The sequence below is a fragment of the Xiphias gladius genome, chromosome 10, assembly GCF_016859285.1.
Source record: "Xiphias gladius isolate SHS-SW01 ecotype Sanya breed wild chromosome 10, ASM1685928v1, whole genome shotgun sequence".
Classification (NCBI taxonomy): domain Eukaryota; kingdom Metazoa; phylum Chordata; class Actinopteri; order Istiophoriformes; family Xiphiidae; genus Xiphias; species Xiphias gladius.
In genome coordinates this window covers 10,788,472-10,807,188 of record NC_053409.1, presented here as the reverse complement: position 1 = coordinate 10,807,188, position 18,717 = coordinate 10,788,472, and the positions used below count along the sequence as shown (strand labels likewise).

General features: G+C 42.6%; 2 protein-coding genes across 2 annotated transcripts; one reads left to right on the top strand and one right to left on the bottom strand.

The window, feature by feature from the left end:
• Positions 1-227: 227 nt before the first annotated feature.
• LOC120795638 (serine/threonine-protein kinase PAK 6) lies at positions 228-6,490 on the top strand. The gene is made up of 8 exons (XM_040137710.1): positions 228-431; positions 1,914-2,576; positions 3,099-3,632; positions 4,219-4,352; positions 5,415-5,541; positions 5,628-5,753; positions 5,885-6,019; positions 6,323-6,490. Exons 1-8 carry the CDS (start codon positions 228-230, stop codon positions 6,488-6,490), a joined length of 2,091 nt encoding a protein of 696 aa, XP_039993644.1.
• A 1,852-nt stretch (positions 6,491-8,342) lies between these two features.
• On the bottom strand, positions 8,343-9,920 carry LOC120795451 (Usher syndrome type-1G protein homolog). Its single transcript, XM_040137393.1, has one exon. It carries the CDS (start codon positions 9,918-9,920, stop codon positions 8,343-8,345), a length of 1,578 nt encoding a protein of 525 aa, XP_039993327.1.
• Between the last annotated feature and the right edge of the window lie 8,797 nt (positions 9,921-18,717).

Sequence of the window (18,717 nt, the reverse complement as noted above, 5' to 3'; positions counted from 1 at the left end):
ACACCTGGTCCGAGAGTAGACAGTAAAAGCAGAGTGGTTAGTCAGTGACAACATCTTTTTGATCCCTGGGGCAGGAGCGATTTGCTTATGTTCAAATTTTAAGATAACAGTTAGTTAAACATGCTGTATGTGATGTTGGGTGAAGTTTATTAAAGGCTGAATATATTTGTTTTTATTTCTTAGGGACATTTTGAAGTTGGCAGGCTGTCGTCCTCGTGGACCTGAGAATGTTTCGCAAGAAGAAAAAGAAGAGGCCTGAGATATCAGCGCCCAAGAACTTTGAGCACCGTGTCCACACCTCATTTGATGCCAAGCGTGGCTGCTTTGTGGGCTTGCCGACGCAATGGCAAAGCCTGATAGAGAATCTGCGCAGGCCCAAACCCATGGTGGACCCTTCAAGGATCACAGAGGTGGAGCTGAGGCCAAAGAAGGTACACCACACCTTCCATTCAACTCTTTATGGATCCTGTAACCATATTTTTGATTGATCAGTAATGACTAGCACACAATTTAACCAGCCACTCATTAAGCTATCACAATGAGTTGTCATTTGAAAAGTTTGGTTTTAATCTCTGATGCATAAAGATACACTGCTTGTTGTATCGATGCAGAAGTATCCTTCAGTGCCTCAGAGAGATCCTGCCGTCACAGAAAAAGCCAAAATCCTCTGATGACAGTGTGGAAGGAAGGTCTGCTCCCCTCCACATCTTTATATTTTCTTATCTTTCATGGGGCTGGGCTAATGACCCTGCTGTGTACACTGACTGTACAATGTTGAATACTCAAAGGGGCCACAAGATTTATTACTTCACGCAGGCAATTAATAACAGTCCATGGTGCCTTCCCAGGTGTCATGCTGAAAGGATAAAAAGTGCAGGTACAGCAAAGGAAATGCCAGTAAGTGATAAACCCTGCAAGTCTCAGGATTTCTACACTTCACAGGGCATACTGTCGTTACTGTTTGTGACCCTGCAGAAAGAAAAAAAAACTGAGAAAACACCAACATTTTATTAAAGCCATAATGTGATTAGTGCTGTGCAAGACGAGAACCATCCTGTCAGCTTTTAGGTGAGATTTATGGTTTTAATTGCATCATCAAGAGGAGTTTGGTGTTACCCACAAGACCCCAGTAATGCAAAAATGTTAGTTTGTCATTTGAACCTATTCATTCATTCATTCATTTCATTTCAAATTAGGGTGAGGGTTATAGTCAAACATCAAAGATCAAATAAAAAAAATAAAAAATCAAACACCATTTTATTCAAACTATTCTTATAGCATCTTCTAAAATAGGATATCTCACCAAGGCCATTATCATCTCCCATTCTCTCCTCTCTGAGAGGTGCTACAGTAGGTGAGATGTCATCTGGCCTCTCCCCACTGTGCAGATGTAATGGCACTGAACCAGAGAAATGGGAGAAGTTGTTGACTTGCTGTGAACTGAACATGACTCTACCCAGAGAGTGACTAATGAGCCCTGCACACTCCCTTATAGTTGCAACACTAACACTGTTCTGGCAAAAAATCTTAACGTTGACTGATCATTTTATATCAGGGCAAGTTTAAGCCCTGTGCCTTTGCTTGCCTGCTAACAATACAAACCACGTGAAAGGTCACAGGAGCAGTTATCCACAATATCTTAATTTTGCAACATAGGAACATTTGTAAAGGCTCTGTCCTTGTAGTGCATCTGTCGAACTGTGAGTGTATTGTCAGAATTGAAGCCACTGGCAAAATTATTTAAAGTGACTGTCTTAGAAGAATGACAAAGATGTCCTTTACAGATTCTCGAGTCTAAATTTAACTTGCCTCTGAGCAATGATTATGTCAGCCTCGTTATTTCTTTCAGTCTGAAATCTTTCTATAATGTTATCATGGCAAACACAATGTGATAAACACCTCTCCTCTTTCAGACCATTGTGCGTGGGAGTATGATCGGTCATGGGGACTACATTGCAGCCATGATCAATGATATGAGCCGTCTGTCTGTGACCAGTTCCAACTCTTTGAGGAAAAGCAGCCCCTCAGCCAGGAAGAGGGCCCAGTCTCTGGGAAGGCTGGGCGAGGTGAATGAGGGAGACACTTACCAGTACGAGGGTCTGACCCAGGATGATGAAGACGACGAGGATGCGGGTCAGGACCAGTGGAGGGACAAGGCCAGGAATATCCACAGTGAGACCAACACCCCTTACTTGGGCATGAAGAAGAGCATCACTCTGCAACCCAATGGGCTTTTGCCAAAGGCCAAGTCCACCTATGAAGTAAGTGTCACCTCCCTGGAGGGACCCTCGCAATCGGCACATCCCCAGAACATCCCGGTGCCAAGTCACAGGCCTTATATGAGTGGTGAGGTGGGTAGCCCTCAGGAAAGAGTGATATGGAAGCGAGATTTCCAGCTGCCAAGGGGAATGCCACCAAATCAGAGACCTATAGCTTGTTTCTACAGCCCAGCTATGACTGTACAGCAGCCCCATGGCGATCAAGGGACAGTCACAACTGAGCTCCGGTCCAATTTACCTATGTACATGCACCCACAGAACAGCCCCGGGAGGCCGTTCTCCTCCTATGACCTGAAGGTAAGCCTGACATTAGAGCAGTTTCTTTGCAATCTTTGCAGCCATTAAGTGCACTGATAATACATTATTCATAGAATATACAATATATGCATATGTCTGCTAATGCTATGTACGTAATACTATTAGTACTCGGCATGTCTTTGCATGAGTACTGAATACATTAAAGAAACCATCAAGAATCATTTTCATGCTTAGCTTCTGGAAACTTTAGCAAGGTGATTGAAGTTCTGGGGTTGAGTATTTTATTTAATTCTAGTGTTAAAATATGAAATATGGGTTTCAAAATGCCAGAGGGGTTGTAAAACGTAAGAGATGATGTGTTTGGCAAAATGTCAGTGGGACACTTCAGTGCATATAGCAACAGCTTTACATGGGTCATATCAGTTGAAGTGGGTGCAGAGTGAGAGTGAAAGACTTGATTTATATTCAGTTTTAAAGCAGGTCTTGAACCACAGGCAGGCTGCCAACTCCCTCTCAGCTCCCTCTCTTAATGCTCCTCACCTTTTTTCTCTTATCGTGCAGGCAGAGTCGACAGTGAGGTACCACTCCAGCTTCCTGCCGACTGGCACCAGCAGTCCCCTTGTGGGCGGCATCAGACCCCAGCGGACAGTACGCTCCTCAGCTAGCTACACCCTGGGCTTGTCTCCTAACATGGGACTGAGGCCCAGTGGGCCAGACCCCTTCCTCAGACATTCTGGATGCCCCAACCCTCCTTACCCCAGGCAGGACAGTCCTTCCCAACCTCGACCCTCCCCTACAGGCTCGCTAGCTACCAGTCCCCCTGGCACCTGCTCCCCTGCCTTTAGACCCCCACAACACCCTTCACCCAGGCCGCCCCCAGACCCACCCAAGGTTACCCATGAACAGTTCAAAGCTGCCCTGCAGATGGTGGTGGACAAGGGCGATCCGAGGTCTTACCTGGAGAACTTTGTGAAAATTGGGGAGGGCTCGACAGGGGTGGTGTGTATTGCAACAGAGAAGCACAGCGGCAGGCAGGTAGCGGTGAAGATGATGGACCTGCGTCGTCAACAAAGAAGAGAGTTGCTGTTTAATGAGGTACAGTATCAAACTAGGAACAAAGTTATTCCCCAAAACAAGCATATTGTAATGGATTCTCACTTAGAGAAACACATCTGAAAGTTCAGGCCTAGTGTTCTATGTGGTTTTTAAGGGACCCTCGATTTTTACATATGTTTGGATTTAAAGCGACAACAATTTTACACATGAAAATCTGTTTACTTCTCATGAAAAATTTCTTCTGCTGCTTCGGAGGGAGCTTTCCAAAGTCTGAGAAAATGACCCAGATTAGGTCATCTGATTTATCCCATCTTGGGCGTGGAGACTACAAATTCTTAATAGAAAATCTGTATCATACATCGGGGGCGTGGTTTTGGAGCTTGACTCTTGCTGGGTACTAAGGAGAGGGAGAGCTAGAGGTAGTCCATAAAAAATTTCTAAACCCCTATTCTACAGGGGCACCCCTGCTGCTGACTTCGCCCATTCCTTTTTAATCCGTTTCTCAAAAGTCCCCTAACTTCTTTAAAGTGCAGTACTAAATACTAAATGTTGGCGACCCAAAACCTGGCCACATTAAGGTTAATGTCTTTTGCCGTGATTTTAATGTAAATGTTTTGTGCTGCAGGTGGTAATCATGAGGGACTATCAGCACAGGAATGTGGTGGAGATGTTTAAATCCGCCCTGGTGGAGGAGGAGCTGTGGGTTATCATGGAGTACCTGCAGGGTGGAGCACTAACCAACATCGTGTCCGAAACCAGGTACGAGCACCACCAAGACAGAAAGTCTTAGTCCCTCTTTAGAAAGCTGCATTTGGTGCATTCTGTATAGTTATGATATCATCTTTAATAACTAAAACAACCACAAGGGGGTAGTGTGGTATCGGCTGGCGTTGATCCCGGCAGCACAAAGACTCACCAAAAATTTCCTTCAGTCCTCTCTTGCACTCCTGCTGCTTCTCTCAGAGGGAAAATATTAATTTAATAACATAATCGAATATGTGCATGTTTAGATGACATGTGGAAAGTCAATTTTGGGTGAAAATATGATTTGCTGGCGCTTTCACATTGTTCAGTAGCGCATACATCAGACATAAGGAAAACGGATCAACCAGCAGCAGGGGAATTTTGTCGGGTTGTAATTGTTTTGAGCTGTCAGTGTGTTTTATATTATAAACAGATGGCTGGCTCAATCTCCATAGGATGACCTCGGGGTTAGATCACTTGACTCAAAGGGATGAAAAAAATTCTCTCAGGCCAGATGACATATAAAATGAGGCAGTCGTCACAGCCACTCCTTATCAAGGATTAAGATAATCCTAAATATACTGACAGAAAAATCAGGAATAAGACTGCTTTGCTTCTTTGCTTTTCATGGCTGTTTTTTTAAATTAAGAAACAGAGAAAGTGCAGGAAGTTTTTCACTAATATAGTTTTATATATGTCTTTTATATATGATGATAGTTATGTGTGGGAACTTGCTGTTTGAAAACAGCTTTGGGTCTCCTGGCTCTTATATCTTTATGTTACAGTCGAATTAAAACCTTAGAGGAATGAACATGTTTTGTTAGTCATTCTGCTGTGTAGGAGTCGGTGTTTTCAACCTTGCACTCTTTATCATTGCCCTTAATGTGCGGTGATGCATGAGTTTCAACTTTCTGAGCTGTCGATTTGTTGTCGTAATGGAGAAGTCTGAAATGTTAATGTAAAATCTGTTTGTGCATGTGTGTAAACTTGTGTGTGTGTGTGTGTGTGTGTGTGTGTGTGTGTGTGTGTGTGTGTGTGTGTGTGTGTGTGTGTGTGTGTGTGTGTGTTGTCCTGCAGGCTGAGTGAAGAGCAGATTGCCACAGTGTGTGAAGCTGTTCTGCAAGCCCTGGCCTATCTCCATTCGCAGGGAGTCATCCACAGAGACATCAAGAGTGACTCTATACTACTCACGTTAGACGGAAGGGTATGATATGCTGCCACTCTTTCTTTCTTGCTTGCTTTCCCAGGTTTTCTATCTTGATAGCAAGGTCTTTCTCTTGTCCCTCACAGGTCAAGCTTTCAGACTTTGGCTTCTGTGCTCAGATCAGTAAGGACATCCCTAAGAGGAAGTCTTTGGTGGGGACACCCTATTGGATGGCTCCTGAGGTCATCTCCAAATCACCATATGGCACCGAGGTGAGGAGGCACGCATTCAACTCTCACTCACGCTGATTAACAGCGGTGATCTCGGTCATGTAGTGTAAATGCCAACGGTGGCAATCTGTGCTATAGAATCTATTACAAATTATTACTGTGTGGTGCACCAGGTGGATGTTTGGTCAATGGGTATCATGGTGGTGGAGATGGTGGATGGAGAGCCCCCATACTTCAGTGAAACCCCTGTAGCAGCTATGAAGAGACTGAGGGATGAACCGGCTCCTACTGTACGAAATGTCAGCCAGGTATGAGAACCGACAGCACACTCACATACACATATTCTTTCCTTTAAAACGCTACGTGTAACAATTATGGCCATGGTAATAGTGTCACTCTGGGAATGGCAATGTTGGTCCGACCGCCAATTTGGTCCTTGCTGTTCTTGGTGCAAAAATTTTAAAATGCGAGCACAAATGCATGTGCCAGTAAAGGATTCCAGCTGTCTTGTTTTGTGGTGATACTTTACTTTCACAATTGTTGTAATTAAAATAACTATCGGAATGATTTATTGAAATGAAAATATATGTGCCCATTGCTCTCTGGTCCAGATATCCCCAGTTCTAAAAGACTTCCTGGACCGTATGCTGACTAGGGACCCCCTAGAGCGGGCCAGCGCCACTGACCTGCTGGAGCACCCCTTCCTGCTGCAGAGCGGCTCACCTCAGTGCCTGGTCCCACTGGTGGAGCAGTACCGCAAGCGCATGTCCCGCTGCTGACCCCTATGGGGCTCCCGGTCCCCAACACCCACCTTAAGTCTGACCCGTCTAGGCCCTGCACCGGGGTCCAACTCCTCTAGCACCCAAGCCAACAGGAGATCAGCTCCACAGAAGCAGACCCAGACAGCATGTTGCTGCCAGAGTGATGGTGGCAGGACAGTAAAGTTTGGTTGACAGACACTGCATGGTCTCGGGCATGAGAGAAGCACTTTAGGAGTCAGTTCAAGGCAGCATGCAAGTCCTCACCTCTCAACTCGGTTCGAACCGGATTTTGATTGGCTTCCTGTGACAATTAAGTGGGATTCAACAGAACAACATGGTGCATATCAACTGATAGCAAAAATCAAAATTCCACGTAACTATATGTAATGAACACGTGCTACTCCTTTATAGTGTTCATAGTGGGCATTATTAGTAAATCTTATAAAGCTGGTGTTAGGCTCAAAACACAGTAGCTCATTGTGACATTATTAAGGAATGATAAAGTTACCTCTGCACACTCACACTCTCTGCTGCAGAAACTGGACAACAACCTGGTTGGTACACTCCACAAACACTGAAAGTAGACTCTTTGCATGGCCAAATGGAGGCACACCTGGCCTGATATGAATGCTTGAATATGTACCAAACTCGGATGTGAAAGACAATTCTCCTTTATTAGCATAATAAATGGGTAGATGAAAGCCCAGCTGCTACTATTGGGCTATTGGAAAATCCCCAGTACCATATTCCTCTTTTCATATTTATACTTTGTTTTCAGAAGGTGATGTGGGTTGTTTGTATGATGTGAAGTTGCAAATAAGGTTTCATTATTACATTATTACATAAACAGATCAATTAATAATGTAAATAACAATACTAAATATTAGGTCCTGACACCTGCTGATTCACTGCAGTAAATTATATGAGATGAAATCAAAATTTTTCTTTTCTTTACTGAAATGTGAGTGTATAGTTGTACGTGTGTATGTGTGTGTGCATGTGAGCACATGGGTACGTGTGAGGTGACATCTCAGTGTTTGCTTCTGATACAACCCTCTTTGTATTGTGAAAGACTTTTTAAAAACCACAAGATGTGTGTGTTGCTCCTCAAGAAGATGTGTATGACTGTATTTGCATTTGTTTGCCTAGATAAAGCACACAGGCGTGGCATGTGATGCTGCAGGACGTCCACCTGCTGAGAAACACTTTGCACATAGTCTTTGTATTCTGACACGGATACATGTTGACATGTTTCATGTATTTCTATCTCTGTGTGGATCATTCATGAAAAAGAGAATTACAAATTTTAATTTTGTATAAATCAATAAATGATGCATATTGAATCAGAGTTAATTTAATCCTGCATTTTCCTCCCACACACACGCGTATGCATTAATGTATTAATACAGATTGAGTATGCTGGTGTTTTAAAGTATTTATTAGGTATTCAGCATGAATCATACAGTGCACAGTCACTGAATGTCTTAAGCAAAATACGTACAATATTTCTTATAAACACAGAAGCAATATCAAATACATTTAATTCCATAGAATATAAATCTTATATATGTGAGACAAAAATAATTATTCTTGATAGCTCACAGGCTGATATTATATTAATTTATAAATGATTTCAAATATAGAATAGCAAAATTTTATGCAACTGTATGCAACTGAACAATTAGCTTTAAATTTCTTGTTTTTATTAATAAACATTGAAAAAATTAATAAACTGCAACATAAACAATGGATTATTATGTGTCTCAGGAAATAGAATATATCACCAAGCAACCAAACTGCATTCTCAGAAATTTAAATGCTGTGAAAACTTAAGTATTAGCCTTCTTTGTTGCTTGACACTGTCCTTATTCTAATCGAGGGTAGTCTGAGATGAGCAGCTTTCAAACTCACACTTCACTCCACTGATGCTGTCAACGCTCGGCTGGCTGTTGACCTGTTGATGTGTGTGAGAAAAGGGGAAGGTTTCCGAGCGGGACATTCGCCCTCTGCCATTTGAGGGGCCCGACGAACAGTCTATCACCATCCTCATGAATTCTGGTGCTGTAAATCGACGCAACAGTCTAGTCCCCAGGCCGATGAACCCTGGCGCGTGACTAGGGATCTTACCCGACTCCATCTCCCCTCTGGCAAAAAGCAGTTTGTTGTGTCTGTCAGTCGGGCCAAAGCTTCCCCTCTTCTGCTGCTCTCTCCTGCTTGATGGAGCAATGTCATCAGCCTCTTCTTTCTGTGATTTGACATTCTCTTCGCGTGCTCTCGCGGGCTGACTCTTGCCTTTTAAAAGAGGTTTTGGCACTGAGACAGTTTTGTCAGCATCGTTTGTCAGGCCCCAGGTGTTTCCCTGGCATTCCATCTTGTCTATCAGGCATCTCTCATCCTGTAGTGAGGCTCTCTTTAATTTGCTGGCGGGCAGGTTCATGTCACGCACATCACCCTGATAGGACTGTTTTCTACTGCTCAGAAGGTCCTGGTTAAGTGACTTTGCTTTTCCCCAAAGAGGAAAACTCTCTGGTGCTTGCTCTGGGAGTCCAGTGTCTCGGCTGACATCTTTCTGGCCTCTCAGCTCTCTAAGCTGGCAGTTTTGCAGTTGTTTGGCAGTAAAGAGAACACTGTGGTCCCCCTCAGTTTGGCTTTTCTCTAGCTGAGGAGGCAGAGCCCAGCTGTGGCGATGGTTGTCCTCTTGAGACTGGCTCCTGAGACACTTGAAGCGGTTCCACGGCCTGCTGCTGTCTCCAATATTCAGCTGTCTCTGAAACACCCCGGGCAGTTGGTCTTCATTATTCAACTGCTTGGAGAACCTCTCCAGAACATGCCTAGGGAGCCTGTTGGGCAGCCGGCACTCTCCTTCAACAGTGGTACCCACATCAGCAAGTGGATCATCTGTGCTAACACCTCTCCTACAAGGAAAGTTCAGAATCTGGACACACTGGTTGTGTCCAAAGAAGTTGGCCACCTCAATGGCTGAGTGACCGGCATTATTGGTTCTGTCCAGCCTCAGTCCCAGTCTTTTGAAAGCCCGTACCAGGAACTCCAGAACCTGGCTGTGCCCAGAAAAGGCAGCATACATGAGAGCAGTGTTACCCCAGCTGTCAGAGACATCCGGGTCTGCATTAAACTGCACCAGAAGCTTGACAACGTCCAGGTGACCCATCTCACAGGCATGGCTCAGGGCCGTGCGACCGTCCTCATCCTGGCAGTTGACATTGGCCCCTTTCTCCAGCAGCAGCCGGGTGAACTTGGCCCTTGCCCCAGGATCTTGTAGGCAAATGGCATACATGAGCGGCGTGCGGCTGTTTTCTGTCTTTGAGTTGATGATGCGTCCGTCCAAGGCATCCAGGATGAAGCGTGCAAGGTGAACTTTACCACCATGCATGGCATCTAGGAAGGTCCTGGTGCCAGAGCCCTGGCGTAAATCTTTTGGTCGCATCATTCTTGAACAGCTGCTTGTGGAGCTGAGTCTTCAAGTGAGCTGAGAAAGACAGTGACAAACAGGGAGATAAAGTGTGTAGCAAGTTCTCTGAGGCTGTCTGTGCTTACAGTGAGTGCATTTACCTCAGAGTAAGATTCAGAGAGGAGCTGCCGGTGTTTTTATACCTCCCTCTCCCCATGCCCGCCCCGCGTTGCCTAGGAAACAAACATCTGAGGACCATTATGCAGTGGCAGCATCCATTCAGCCTAAGCACTCTCTGCCTGGAGAGAAAAATATGCTATTTGAATAGAATAATTACTCAAGGAGAAAAACATTGCCAGTGTTTTTCTTGTGAGGCCTGTGAGCTCCATTTTTACTTTTCTTTGATGCAAATTGACTTACTTAACAAATTCCTCCTGCTGATAGGATAGTCAAATATAAAAAAAAGATAATCCAGCATTTTGTGAAACCTACGAATAGTGCACTATGTTGCGTCCCATTTACATTCAAGACTATATTGTTATCAAGACTCTTACCAAAGGTTTGAGAGAAGACTCAAGTCAGGCTTTGAGAGCTCGCTTCAAAGAGAGGGAGAGCATTCAGCTTTTTCTTCCCAATATACCTTTTAAATATAGCATCCATCCCTCCACCCTGTGTTTCTGCTTGTAGTTTGCTTCATCCACAAATTATAATACAGTGCCACAAATTCAAAATTAAGTTGCTGTAGTTTGCTTTGACTTTCTCGGGGTTTCAAAATAATGACTTTGCCTGAAGGTCTTTTTTTTTTTTTTTTTTTTCATGGAAGATAGTAAATTCAATTAACTTCATAAGAAAATGGCAGTGAAAGCCTTGTTTTATTATCTTATTGAGTTAAAAAAAACTAAAAACAGTGGCCAGCTGAAGTGATGAGGCGGCTCTTTGTTAGACAGTTCAGTCCTCTCACTGATCTGGATCCCTTTAATCACTTGGATTTACAGACAAGAGCGCTGTTTGTATGAGGATATCAGCATGATTATCTGTTGCTTTCCAAGGTAAAACTGTTAATAGATGTCAAATGCCCATCTGATTATTGTCTGCTCCTCTAAATATAACTGTTCACACAGCAATGACAATAGTAGTGTTGAAGTACTGGACTATTTATATCTATCCTGTGCCTTGTTAAGGTAATTCTGTGCTGTTATTGCATTTTCAGTTCTAATTAAATGATTAATTCATTCTTTCATTCATTCTCCAATTCACTTACTCACTCCAATTCACTTTTTTTTTTTTACATTTGCCAAAATTACCACTATTAACATCAGAAGCATCAAATTTAAACAATTTTCTCTTGCATGTCTTGCCAAGGCTTGTGTCTAAAAAGCAACAAGGACCCTTTAACACAGCTGTTTCTCCTCCACAATAACAGAATTTAATTTTAATTGCTAATATAAATCTCAGCCAGACCAAAACTGTGCCAAACAGCGGAGGTTCACGATCCGGCTTCATCAAACCCTCAGCAGTACTTTATACAGCACCGACAGCAATTCACTCATCTAAACACGGAGGAGAAAGTGTCAACAGACAGATGCTATCTCCTGGTGTCTTTCACTGGAGGGAAGCTATTCTGTTAATACAGACATTACAGACATACACATCATTTTCATCATAAAGTCATATAATTGCCACATCTTTTTATAACAAGTTAATATCATGGCAACATCTCTATAGGTTCAAGTGCTTATAATGCCAGAGGTGACACTCTAGATTTATGTCGTCAGGCGGAATGGAATATAAAACTCTGTATATGATTTAACAAGACTATGAGCTTACAGCCATGCCAGCATACTGATGAGATTAGTTTTACAAGTATTGCTCATAAACCATAGTATTGGGCAAATTTACATTTTGACGTGATGATGGCACTAGATGAAAAGTAACGGGGCCAGGATGTCATCCAGTAGTTGGTAAGTCATTTCACTCAGAAGCACAAATGTGAATCTCATGGAGGCGCTAGAGGTAAAATCAGGGATCACCAAAGTTGCTAGGATTCATCTTCTGGGGACCATAAATGTCTGCAAAATTGAATGGCGATCCATCTAATAAAACTAGTCAGTAGACCAGCATTGCCAACCAAGAAATCACCCTGGTCTCTGATATAATTGTATGTAAAATGTCCACTTTAGTCAGTTAGTCAGTTAATATATCTATTGCAATTGTACACAGAACACTGACAGCATTTTCTGCTGCAAACCTCCCATTCCTCCTCACCCCAAAGGTGTCACCTGGGTTGAAATCTGGAGTGATAGCTGTCAGAGTAAACTTAACTCACTGTCATGCTGCTGGGACAATCTTGCATTGATGAGCACATGGTGCATTATGATGCCCGAAGTGCACTGTTGAAAAATAATAGACTGTGGCCTTAAAGAGATGCACCTGTCCAGCAATAAAATTGATGTATGCTGAGCTATTCAAATAATGCTCATTTGGAGTAAAACTACCACTACCACTACTAGCTTCTCTTTTGACTTGTAAAGCTGGATCCGTGGAGTCACACTGATAATGTCATTCTGACCCTGAACTACCAACATATCACAAACTAAGAATTTCTGGACTAGGCAACGGTGACATTTTTCCAGATGTCGTCTGGTTTTGGTGATCGTGTTACCAATTTAACCTTGTCTTTCAGATTTTAGCTGAGGAGTGGATCTTGGCATAGTCTTCCGCCATTATAGCTCACCCACTTCAAACTATTTTGTCTGTTCACATATGCTATTCAGCGCACTGTTGTTGTGACAAGAAGCCCTGGCACAGTCCAAGTCTCTCACTACATGTGTCTTGCCATTGTAATGTTTAATGTAACAAAAACTGAAACTCATTACCTCGCTTGCATGGCTTATGTACAAAGTTGCACCCTTTGGACCATACAAGGAATTTACATGTACTTCTTTCATCTCTAGAGTTTCAAGAAGTTCAAATTATCATTGTAGAGAGGACGTGGTCCTTTATTTGAAACATGTATGTGTTTAAAGTGCCACATCACAGGATCTTGACCATGACTGTGGAAATGTCTCAGGTCACCGGCCGCAAATATAATTTCCACACCAGTGAAGCAGTACCGAGGACATAACTCTTTCTCTGTCTCCTCCACAAATTAGATTAGACCCTTTTTCCTGTCTGTTGCACTCTAAAGTATGTTGATAAAACCATAAAAACATCTCAGATTGTGTCAGCAGAATTACATGCTAAAGACTCCAGCATCCGCTCAGTGCTGTTGTATAACTTGGAGGGTAAAATACCATAAATCACAAATAAGAGGCCACCTCTAGGATCAAATTTATAAAACAGACATGGAGTGTTGCACAGAGCTTGACAACACTTGCGCTCATCATGGGACTTCTTATCAGGGGCTCCGGTTTGAATGCTCTGAGACTATGGCTGCTTTTTCAGAGGACAGTTCATCCAAAAATAGATTTGAGCCACCTCGACTGCATGCATCCTCGCAGGCAGGCCGTGAGTTGTGCTTGAGTTATTGTGTTGGCCCCAAGACTTTTGGCCATCCTGCTGATTATTTTCGTGTTGGGTGACATTTTCTGCTAAGGCCTGTTAGTTAGTAGAGCTCAGGTTTAATAGACTATCTAGTTCTAAAATAGTACCCAGGGTGTGGTTATCTATGCATTTTATATAACTTTTTATCCAATCTTTGTTTTAAGCTCATAGCAAAGAATGCATGTATGTGCCATTTACATTTATTACTTCACACCCAGGAGTGACTATTGATTAGTAACAGTAATAAGTAATTGGTTAAAGTAATAGCAGCATATTGTCAAAGACCTTCAGAAATCATGAGCAGAGTGCCTCTATGCATGACATAAAACCGCTCTACTGTCCGTTCACTGATGTGAAAAATGGACTGAGCAGAAATGAAAGAAATGTGGATGAAATATTCTGAATGTGAATGAGTTGGTACCATGAGACTTGCTAATTGGACAGATGTATGCAATAAAGCAGCGATGTCATGGTAAATACCTGATCTCCCATTCATTGTGGGCCTGGCCCAGGCAGGAGCCACTTTGAATGGCTGATCAGGAATTAAAGCTCGTGTCAAGTTAAGGTGTTATCGCAGGCCTAAATGTTTTAATTAGTCACTGGGGAGAACGCACTTTCAGAGTCACAAAATAAACTGATCTCTCAAGGTTCTTCGAGAAAAACTCATAAATGGAAACAAAACACTGCGCTGAACCCACTTGGTAACTCCACTTAGCTACTAACACCTGGGACTAAATTAGCATGTGAGGGCAAGGTGGGGACCAGATACAACAAGGCCCATTCATTGTAACTGAAAACGTTTTCTTACCAGTGACTCAACATGCCCGCAACCTCCATGGACTACTTAGTCTTCTCCCTGGGAACTGTGCACACCTGAGAACGATGTGGTTTAGGCTGTCACTTGCCACTGTAAAAAACAGGATGTAGCTTGTGGTGACCTTTATTTTCCATTCCATGAACAAATTCACCACAATAAAATATTGGAAGCTAAGGCACAATTGACCTAATCAAGTTGTCTGACCGGAGAAGATGTCACTGTGTGGAAATATCAATTCACAACAAAACACAGTCTGACTTTTGCTTCCGCACAGTTATGTAACATCTTAACACAGGTAGCCATGTCATTTGTGCAGTAGGGGATAAGAACTCCTGCAAGGAGAAAAGCACAAAATTGATGCATTCATATTCAGCAAGAACAATCATGTATCAGCGTGTCCATTCAGCCCCTCTAATGCCCTTTGATTTGATACACAGCAGTCTCAGGTTGAATGGGGATTTCACTCGCCTTCCGTTCCAGGAAAGAGGCAGCAGCTGGCCTGCTGTCACTGTGCGACCATGGTGTGTTTGTATCATTGCTAAGGTTGAGGCGGGGTCACTGTGGTTGTGCTACAGCAGAAAACAAATGTCGTGTTAAACGGTGGAATCTTTAAATAAACTTCCAGCCTTAATGAAAGTCACTTTGCTGTTGCCTTCAATGTTTATTTCCAAAGGATAAAAATTTACCAAAGGTGGACACGGTTATATTTTCCATTTTAGTCACAAGACTGAGGACAGATAGCAAGGCAATGAGGCAGAGAGGCAGAGCTGGAAGAGAGAGGACAATTACATAGAGTTACAGGGTTGCAGCCGAGGACCCTGACAGCACACCGGGAGCTGTCAGTCACAGGGGCCGCTGATATGTTATTGGCCATGAGGCGGGCCCTTCAGTGCCTTTGCTCCCTCCGCTCTCATCAATTATTGCCCCGACTCAGGCTAGCCAGGCTGCCACAAGCAGAGGGTAAACAGTGGGCTGTTCCCCCAGCCCTCTAATATCAGCTCTCAGACTGAGACATTTTGGACAAAAGAGAATAAGCACCCACAGTGTGACTGGTCTGTGTGCTTTTGCCACCAGGACCAATAATTCAAGAGGGAAAGCAATGCTGTAGAGGGGAGGTGTGAATGAAAGTCATGGCGGCATTTTTGGTGCAATTTCGCATGCAGTAGATGAGACAATGAATGACATATTTAAAGAAAAGAAAAGCAATGGGGACCTGAACACTGCACAGCAGATCTCACAACTTTATTTGACTAACAGGCCATGCTTTTGGCCACACTTGCGGTATGACTCTGAGGATGGCAATGACGGTCGGCGAGACGCTCCACCACTTCGGTGCGGACGGAAATATCTCATTTGGATGGGTTGTCATAAAATATGGTATGGACATTCATTTTCCCCTGAAGTCTAATCACTTCGGTGATCCTCCGACTTTACATCCATAACCATCAGCAGGTTAAAATGTCAATTTGGCCGTTACATTAGTTTATGATCAAATACCTGAAAAACTAATGAGTTTGGGTTGTACTTTGTGTTTAGTGCTAAATGTGAGCCAGATGGTGAAAATGGCAAACAGGCAAAATCTGACGCATTTTCAGACTGCCGAGGAGGCTGCTGGGCTAAAGTGTCACCTACATAAATAAAGAAATATATTTGCACCCAGCTACCCTCCTGCGCAATCCATATTCATATCATATTAGCTGAAAGTCACACTGAAAAGTCAAAGTAAAAAAATCCAACATAAAGTAGGCTTGCAACACTTCATTTCTTCACCTTAATCTGAAAATACACAACATAGCATGTCTGAAATGTCCCAGTAATCAGACTCGTGACTGGTTTCCTGTTGAACAAGAGGACTTGGATTTGTTTTTATCAATACCCTCTGCCACGCTCAGCCTTGGGGCTCTTTCCCATAAGACACCTGTACCCCCTCCTTAATCTATCAGGTCTGATGGAAATTCCTTCCCTGCAATGATGCGGAAGAGATGGAGGGCCAGGGAGCTCCCTCTCCATCTCCCAGCTGACAGGCCCTATTTGTGGCCTTGCGGGCCCACTCACCTCTGACAGCTCCATAAATTGTACAAATGGATAACAAATGTATTTGTTTGATGGCCACATTGTGCGGCGATGGGTAACACTCAGCCTCACCTTGAGTAAAAGGTCTACCACACTGTGACATCCACGAGAGAAGCAGCAGCAAACGGCAGGTTTCACTGGGTTAGAGGAGAAAACAGCAAGAAATAGCACCTGGAGGCTTTAAGACAATAACAGATGCCACGTTTCAACTCACATCTCGACTGTAGACGCAGCAGCAACTTTTATCTAGTTCCCTCAGTCCATCACTTCCTGGACTTTGATTTAAAAGGAAACCAATCTTTTTTTTTTGGATAAACTTTTCATTGATTTCACATATTTAACACACCTCTTTGTTTCAATACACTGAGTTTGGACATGAGGGATGACAACATTAAAGACAGAGGAAGACCACATCAGTCAAACCTCACCTCTAGACACAGAAGCTGAGTAAATGGTAACCCCTCCACTCTCCCCTGGAGGAGCTTCACTTCTTTTTAAAAGAACTAATGGCCCTGAAGCCCACGGCTGTCCATTTTCTCCCCCACATGCTCTGCCACTCATGTTGTTCTGCATTCACCTTCCAAACTTCTCATACTCGCTTACAGTAAATGTAGCCTTGAGTAGAAGCATAGGTTTCATATGAAATGAGCCCCCGGTAAGACCGTTATTACTTTGAAAAGAGGCACTTGGTGACTCACTGGCCTTAAGTGTGTAAAATAATATGCATGTTGTCATGACACTGTAGTTGTGACTGCAACTCATAACCTTTTTCACACCCACCATCCCTGTCAGCTGCTGCCCCACAGAGCTAAAATGTGGGGATAAACTGACGACTTTGGCACGGCTGGAACTCTCTGCTTTCTTCAAGCTTTGACGGTATTTTCATTTTAAATCCCTCCACTCTCAAATGTCTTTTGCTTATTGTTACTTCATTTGGATTGACCCTCACTCTGCAGAGTGATGTATGTGCAGAGTTTGACACTAAATAACTGTTTTCACAGCTTCTGAATGGGGAAAGATTTACTGTTCTCACTTTAAATCTCCATTTAAAATTTGCATGTATCAACATGATTTTGGGATTTTGTTACCTGAAACTTCCTTTTATGAAAGAATCATATATTATAGTTTTATTAGTTTTATGTCTTAAACCATTTCTGGGGGGATCTTTGTGCTAATAATTAATGGTCCATGAACTGCTTTATAGTCGGACTATTTCTGACCAATATAGTTATAATTTAATTTGAGTGCTTGAATAGTTTTTTTTTCCTTTTTGATCTTACCTTAGATCAAAAGTTATTTGACTAGCAGCACTGTCAAATAACAAGTTACTTTTGATTTCAGGTCAAGGCTTTAAAGAAATTGTTTTGAGAAATATTCTTATTCATTTTTTTTGCCAAGAGCTAAAAGAGAAGTTGGACACAACTCTCATGCCTGTATGATAGATTTATAAAGCTAGAGAACACTGAAAACCACATAACTGCCCATAACACTGCAGTGCGTTATTTTTCACTGATCACTTTTTTCACAGATCAAACAAAAGATATTTGTTAATTGGTGAGCTTTAGAGATTCAGGTGGATTGATTCTTTTCTTCTTTTTTTTTTTTTTTTTTACCTTTGGACAGAGCCTAACTAGCTGTTTCCACCTCTTTTTAGTCTTTGTGCTAAGCTAAGCTGATTAGCTGCTGGCTGTGACTTCGATAAGTTTATTTCCCTGAATGTCAAACTTCTCTTTTGAAGGTGTCTTGATAAATGAAGGTCCAGGAACTTCTTTTAACAACTTTTTTTTTCTTCTGGGGAATATAATTTTAATTTGATTAGAATATTTAAAAAAAAAATGTCTTTGTTCTCAAAGGTATTTGATTGCCAGCACTGCTGGCTACTATAAAGAAAACTACGATAGTAAAAACTTATTAAAACTTTTGATTTTGATTAAAACTGTTAAACCTATGACTGATCTAACTTATAGATGACTATTTAATTCTTAAAAATTTTTGAATAGATCACTATGTAGAGCCATTTGCAGTTCAAATAAGGCGTCTTTATGATTATAGATAATAGCATAGTCAGCTGCCAGGGTTTTGATGTGACTCTTGTGTCTCGGGCCTCTTAACTCACAGTGAGACAGAAGCTCTCACCCCAGAGAGGTTGGGGTTGTAATGGAGATATCATCAGGCAAGAGGGTATCCAAATGATCAGAGTGCCAGAGCAAGAGCAGAACAAACCGCACAACCTGGGCCTGATTGCATGAATTTTAGCTTCAAAACTGTCTGGGGAACATGAGAGAATCAGAATTCAAGTAGCCATGAGAGTGCTGTCCGATTGCTGGCTTTCAGTATGTGGCTGTCTGCGTGTCTGTGTGTGTGTGTGTGTGTGTGTGTGTGTGTGTATAATTGTTTGCATCT